Genomic DNA, 7,780 nt, shown 5'->3' on the forward strand with positions numbered 1-7,780 from the left:
CCATTCCACCATCATACCCGTCCTCTGCACCCCATTCCACCATCATACCCGTCCTCTGCACCCCATTCCACCATCATACCCGTCCTCCCTATTCCTGCATCATATCCGTTCTCTCCAATAACGCCAGCTATAGAGAAATACATCAGATCCCAGCAATAATACATTATAGTATAATGTACTATTGCTACATTCCGCTATAGCTGCTGGTATTCTGCACTGTGCCGCTTTATAATGTACTATATTGCACACCACACTTTTTTTTTACTTCCACCGCTCCAAGCTTGCTCCCGTGATGGACTACAATCTCAATACAAACTAGTAGTCCATCACTGGAGACTTTTTTTTAAAATCCGATTAATCGAACTTAATAATCGGCTAACTAATCGATTATGAAAATAATCGTTAGCTGCAGCTCTAAAGTTAACCCGTGCAAACAAACAATGTTGCACTATGCCACTAAAGACCTATTCACATCTGAGCATTACAAATTCTATTGTTTTCTATGGTCCAATAAACTCATCTCCAGTGCCCGCAATCAATTTATCACTCAAAATCCCAAATCACCATCCCCCAAACAACCTGCCCATCCTCAAACTAACACAGCACGTTTCATTACCCCTTTCAACAACAGATACAAGGCCATCGAAGCCATCCTCAGAAAAAATTGGCACCTACTCCTGTGTAACCCTAGACTAGGCCCAACACTCCCACTCAAACCTTCTGTCGTTTTCAAAAAGGCCCGAAGTGTGAAAAACATCATGGCACCAAGCAAACTTCGCACCATCAAACATCCTTCTTCAGCTGCAGAATAGGGGTCCATAAATGTAGAAAACGCTCAGGTCTCACTTGCCAGTTCATTACCTATGGTCAATCCTCCTTCCAAGACAGTTTGGGGAATCATTTTCCCATCACACAATTCATCACGTGTGTCCATGATCATGTAGTCTATGGCCTCCAATGCCCCTGCAAACTCCTATATGTAGGCCGCACCAGTCGCCCACACCGTATATGTATTGGTGAACACAGAAGGTTCATTGAAAAGGGCTGCACTGAACAGTGTAACGCGAAATTTTTTGTCCAAACATCATAAAAACATACAACACCTGAAGGTTTTTGCAATAGAGAAAATCTCTGAAAAACTACCCCCTGCCGAAAGATTCCACCTTTTGTGTAAACAGGAGACTTACTGGATCTACAAACTCAACACACTATCCCCATGCCCTTTCATATGTGTGGATACAACATGTACATTCTCTGGCTTTCCCCGTTTCTCATCCCTCAGTTTTCCAAGGGGTTTTTGCACTCATTTCTAATGCCATGCCTCCCTTAACAAGTTCAATCAAACACATATTTTTACATTAACATCCGATCTGTCCATATCACCTCTTCATCCATTAACATGCCTTCTTTTTTCCCCTCACCCTGTTTTTCAGACCATCCCACACCACATGCCAATCACTCCCCCTTCTTCCTACAACTTTTTCCCCTTGATCACCCAGCTCGATAAAGAAGCGTTAGCTTCGAAACGCGTGGACGCCTGAACCCACTCTTGCTAGCCTCCACAGACAAGCCGCTCTGACGCCGGGCTGGTTCCATGCCCGTGAGCGGCGTCTCCACACAACTTCTTCCTAGTCTCTCACTCCAGAGAAGCCTCATCAGGCTGGTGACCAGACCAGCACCACCCGCAACCCTTCACACTGTGCTCCATCACGGAGCCTCGCTGCACAGCTGCTCTCCCCACTTTCCCCGCTTGAGATAGGTGCCCTCCCTCCCGTCAGTCGAGAGACACACACGCCGTCCGAGCTGATTGCTCCCTTCTCTCACAACAAACAAACCTCCACACTCCAGCTCCCTCCTTGCCCTGTCTTGGTCCCACAGCTGTAGGTCACCCTTGATATCCATTTCCCCAGCTGTGGTTTCCCATGCCAGCAGCAACGGTTTTTCCTATTTGAGGTATAGGTTCCCCAGCTGCCATTAGCCCTTGGCACATACTCAAACACAGGACGACGGCTGTTCTCCACAGCCTTTACCACATCACGGGTTCCTATGGACACTTCCTCCTCATAGACCAATCAGCCTTTCCGAAGCTTCGCACCAACTCATCCAACCACATAGGACCCTGGATCTCCACCATCACCTTCGCCGATGACATCGCATCTACCCTTAACAAACGGTGAGTCTCTACACTCCACACCTTGATTCTACTGTGTGTGATTTCTCACCTCTCTATCCTTCTCTGTTTGCGTTTCGGCTGACCCCCCTGCCACCATCAAGCCAGTCGAACCACTCCAACAACCAACCAGGTTTAATCGATTGGTCCACAACAATTCCTTTCCCTGGTCGTGGCGCTTCCTTCTTTTCCCTTTTTTGTTCTACAATTACACAGGTCGGACACCCCGCTCCGTACCATCAGGAAGCTGCACACCATCCTCACCTCTTGCCCACACATACATTTGTGTGTGTGTGTGTGTGTGAACACCTTCGCCAGAGCGCTGGTCATCTGGACTGCCCCCACAATTTTTTCACTTGAAAAAGGTGTGTATATGCGTGTTTTTCAGGTGCACCTATTTAAAAGTCTATGGAAAAAAAAACAATTCTGCTTCTGTACAAGTAGTGCATAGAAATGCTTGAAAGCAACACAAAAAAAGAAACATCAGTATATCGTCTGGCTACGCTCACGCTTAGGTGTGAATGCAGTCTTAAAGTGTAAACAATGGAAGTCTGAAGATGCAATTTGAAGTAGAAAATAACATTTACCTAAATGATTTTTCCTTTGAATAAATACATTCTTATGTAATTATGTCCTGTATGAAAGTGTAATAATTTCCTAGATCATATCTCTTTGCTTCAAATAAAACATAAAATGACATATAAATAACAACGGGTCAGCCTTTGGCCATCCACAAAGTTTGTCACCATAGGCCTTTGCTTATGGGGCCTCTCCGCAAAAGGTTATCTTTATCAAGAAAGACACAAAACTGTACACAAAAGGACCAGACACTTACCTAATATGTTCCCAGTCAACACCTTCAAAGAACGGGTTATATTTGATCTCTTCTACACCAGAAGCACCAATTCGTTGCTCTGACTCACAGCAGAAACTGAAAGCATACAAAATAATGAAAATGTGAAAGTGTCCTACACAAATATTTCCTCATTTCATCCTTAGGCAAATACACCAACTATAAATGACCCGATCACTTGTATTACAAGCAGCTGTCACTGCCATTGCCGGTCCCGAGATCCGCTGTGCCCGAGACCGGCGCGGCTCTGTGACAGGAGATCAAAGGGAGATCAGTACACGATGTCCCTTTGATCTACTCAGTCCCGGAATGCAGGAAGTGATGTATGTTACATCACTTACTGCATTCAGTGTCACTCTCCAGCTACAGAAGCTGATGAAGCAGATCTTTGCTTCATCAGCTTCTCTGGGGTTCCCTAGATGACATTAGGGGGTCTTGGAGACCCCTGGTGTCTCCATAAGGAGGACCTGTCATGTAAATTGGCTATCACATAGGGGGATTCTTATCCCATGTGATAACAATAAAGTTGTGTAAAAAAAAAAGTAATACAAAAACTAAGAAAAAATAAAGAAGCATTAAAAAAATTGAAAAAGTCCTCCGCCCCCCACATACACATGCAGATATGCGTCGGGTGCGAAAACAACGATTGCGCCTATTGTGCTGCACATGTTACATATAACCCCGAACGTCAGAGTGTGAGCAATAATTTTAGGGCCATTAATTACTGATAACACTAAACTGATGAGCGGTAAAAGCGTTTTAAGCGTTGCCTATGGTCAATTTTCAGTGTGGTGGTTTTATGCGATTTTGCGGGCGCACGCAATTTTAAGGCTTGACATGTTTGGTGTCTATTTACCCGACGTGACCCCGTCTTTTATATTTTACCAAAAATATGGGTAAGAAAAAATGTTTTCCAACATAACGTAGGGGAAACATTTTTTTATTTTACATTTACGGTACTTTTTTTATTATATAGTAAAAAATAAGCCCCCCCCCCCCGTGGTGATTTTATATACCACCAAAAGAAAGCTCTATCTGTCCCCCAAAAATGTTAACATAAATTGCAAGACTATGGTCCGGTCAGGCTGACTGGTGACATTTTTGACTAACTGGTGAGACAGCCTAACATTTTTCAAGGTGTGTGTGTGTGTTCTTTGGGGCGTATTTCAGCGCGTATCCATTGGTATTGCCGACTGTGGCTCGGGGTTAACAAAGCGGTAACCGCGAGCCACACTCGGGAATACAGCGTAGGTCTAACCTTGTCCGCGATCCCCGCTGTGTCCTCCGGCCGCTGCCGTCCCTTGCGAGCGTCCGCGTCGCAGGGGGCGGAAACCGGCGGGAAGTTTGAAAGTTTAAAAAAAAAAAAAAAACCCGAAAAAAAGAGAGGAAATAAAGGAAAACAAAAGCATACCGCCATGGAGGTATAAAAATGAGCGTGAAACGCACGCTTCGCTGAACGAAAAAACGCGCTAAAAACGAGCTGTGAACCCAGCCTTACAGAAATGGAAAAGTAAGCATACAGTATCAAACTCATTGTATACAGAACTATGTCTGTATAAATTATGCATGGTAGAAAGGACCAAAGCAGAAATTTAGGGTTAGTAGAACAGTATTCAATTAGACAAATGTTGCACCCTCACCATGTAAAACATTGTTGTTGGTTATTGGACAGGTATGCAAACAAAGTAGGTGGGGGAGATAGCTGGAGGAAAAGGACAGGGTGGGGTAAAGGATAAATTCCAAAGTGGGGGGTACACTCTGGGAAATTGTAGTTAAAATATTAGAAGAGTGTGTGTGTGTGAAATTATATATATATACATACATACATATACACACACATATTTATATATATATACACATATATACACACATATATACACACACACACACACACACACACACACACACACACACTTTGCCAAAAGTATTGGGACACCCCGCCAAATCATTGGATTCTGGTGTTCCAACCATCTCCATGGCCACAGGTGTATAAAACCAAGCTCCTAGGCATGCAGACGCTTCTACAAACAATTGTGAAAGAATAGGTCGCTCTCAGGAGCTAAGTGAATTCAAGCGTGGTACCGTGATAGGTTGTCACCTGTGCAATAAGTCCATCCGTGAAATTTCCTTGCTACTAAATATTCCACGGTCAACTGTTAGTGGTATTATAACAAAGTGGAAGCAACTGGGAACAACAGCAACTCAGCCACGAAGTGGTAGGCCACGTAAAATCACAGAGCGGGGTCAGCACATGCTGAAGCGCACAGTGCGCAGAAGTCGCCAACTGTCTGCAGAGTCAATAGCTACAGACCTCCAAACTTCATGTGGCCTTCAGCTTGGCACAACAACAGTGCGCAGAGAGCTTCATGGAATAGATTTCCATGGCCAAGCAGCTGCACCCAAGCCAAGTGCAATGCAAAGCGTCGGATGCAGTTGTGTAAAGCACGCCGCCGGTGGACTCTGAGGAAGTGGAGACGTGTTCTCTGGAGTGACGATTCATGCTTCTCTGCCTGGCAATCCGATGGACGTTTCTGGGTTTGGCAGTTGCCAGAAGAAAAGTACTTGCGTGACTGCATTGTGCAAAGTTTGGTGGAGGGGGAATTTTTGTGCGGGGTTGTTTTTCTGGGGTTGGGCTTGGCCCCTTAGTTCCAGTGAAGGGAACTCTTAAGGCATCAGCATACCAAGACATTTTGGACAATTTCATGCTCCCAACTTTGTGGGAACAGTTTGGGGATGGCCCCTTCCTGTTCCAGCATGACTGTGCACCAGTGCACAAAGCAAGGTCCATAAAGACATGGGAGAGCGAGTTTGGGGTGGAGGAACTTGACTGGCCTGCACAGAGTCCTGACCTCAACCCAATAGAACATCTTTGGGATGAATTAGAGCGGAGACCGCGAGCCAGGTCTTCTCGTACACATACATTTTTTTTTTATTATTTTTTTTTTAATGGACAACTTGCCAAAAAAAACAAAAAAACAGCAAATTAAATTTTATGGACACATTTCAATGATAACATCACACCACCCATTATAGGATACTATATTATGTATTGGCACATAACGAGCAAGCAAATGGGTGGATCCAGGACCAGGCTGTTTTACCGAACTAGTCTGCAAGAAGGTACAAGGGTATTGCAGTAGATTAAAATAGTGCCTGAACAGAATCTCAAATATTATGGCAGATAAAATAGTCCATGTATTTCACACGTGTATTTAGCCTTTTGCCTACCAGCTCAGCAGTTAAAAGTGTTAACTGGCGGTATGTTGTTATTTCAAAATCCAGAATACTCCTGCTAACTAATGAATTTTCATGCTTCAGTATATTCAAGACTAAGAAAAGGGTTACATCTCTATCCAGCTATTTAGAACCCCTTAAATTCCTGCTGCAGCCCCCACAAGTGGTCTTGCTTGCCAGTGAATATGTGAAGAGTCAGGAAGTGCCTGACTACAATTTTCAGCAAGGGGAAGAAACAAGACTGTAGTGGGCTGAATCAGGAATCTTAAGGTAGATTTGCCCAAACTTAACTGACAAAAACCAGACACTGTTAAGCTTCTTAACTCACCGTCTTCACATATATTACAGTCCATAGTAGAATGCATCCCACTCCCAACTGGAATCCCAATGTAGTCAAATAGGTGCTGGTGAGACCAGCGAATGGCGCTGCGTAAATCCAAATATGCAAGTAGTCACCCACAGACCAAGGCCAAAGTGTCAAAACACCTTTATGTAGGCGCGAAGAATATATAGTGGCACTAGTGGACAGCAACGTTTCTGAACTATCTGCGTTTCCTTCATCGGGTCACTATGTTTGCCTGATGAAGGAACTGCTTATGGTTCCGAAACATTGGTGTGCGGGTGCCTACTTGCATATTTCATATATATTACAGGACTGCTGGTCCTGCATTATACTGTACGTGATGATGTCTGAAAGCCTGCAACTGGCTGAGTGGCAAAGGAAACAGCTTTGAGGGATTGGTCACACAGTGTGGTGGAAGACTGCAGGAATGAGGAAGGTTAATATTACAACTTATTCCTCTTCCCCTAGACTTAATCATTTAACCCTTGCAGTGGGGCCTGGAGTGAGGCTTTAAGTACTGGATTTTTAGTGAGATCGCCGCCACACACGATGCATAATGACATACACCAGATTACTGGCAGAGTAGTTCAGATTCAATTTTGCAGTTACAATGCAGAAAAAGGAATCTGACCTCTCACCTGTGAGAATACATATTCAAAGAAGGTAGAACTTAAGTTTGTGTTGCATAAGCATGTAGTATTATCAGAACTAATAGTTTCTCAGATTCAGTTACCGTAAGATAAGGTCCTTTGCTTTTTCTGATATGGGAACCTCTGGAGGAAATGTAAGAGTTTCTTTCCAGTTCATAACTTTCTTATAGGTCTCTTGGGGAGTCTCAGAACAAAACGGAGGATATCCTTTAAGATAAAAACACAAAATTAAATAGAGATCGAAGGTGCACTGTAGAAAATGGTGATTATGTAACAGTTCAAACACACTGTTAACCAGCTTGGTAGGTTGGTCAGTAATAAGTAAATAAAGTAAACAAGTACTGAAAGAAATACAGGGACTGTCACAGCTGACCTTCTCCTGAAAATGCTAGACACAGTTTTAGATACTGCTGAAACTGTCAGAGGGTGAACAAAAAAAAAACAGGGCTATTATTGATTAACCCCTTCGAGATGGGGTATTATTGATTATTGAACCCCTTCGAGATGGGCTATTATTGATTAACCCCTTC

General features: G+C 43.8%; 1 protein-coding gene across 2 annotated transcripts in view; it reads right to left on the reverse strand.

Moving 5' to 3' along the window:
• Positions 1 to 7,780, reverse strand: part of LOC108797116 (serine/threonine-protein kinase 38) — a 28,651-nt gene that overhangs the window by 2,415 nt on the left and 18,456 nt on the right. For both annotated transcript variants that reach the window (XM_018568689.1, XM_018568690.1), the window contains exons 10-11: positions 7,334 to 7,457; positions 3,006 to 3,101 (exon numbers count right to left, since the gene is read on the reverse strand). In XM_018568689.1, the coding sequence (XP_018424191.1) occupies positions 3,006 to 3,101; positions 7,334 to 7,457 (220 nt within the window). The remainder of the gene's footprint in view (positions 1 to 3,005; positions 3,102 to 7,333; positions 7,458 to 7,780) is intronic.

The sequence above is a fragment of the Nanorana parkeri genome, unplaced genomic scaffold (genome assembly GCF_000935625.1).
Source record: "Nanorana parkeri isolate BGI_ZX_2015 unplaced genomic scaffold, ASM93562v1 scaffold1229, whole genome shotgun sequence".
NCBI classification, from domain to species: Eukaryota; Metazoa; Chordata; class Amphibia; order Anura; family Dicroglossidae; genus Nanorana; species Nanorana parkeri.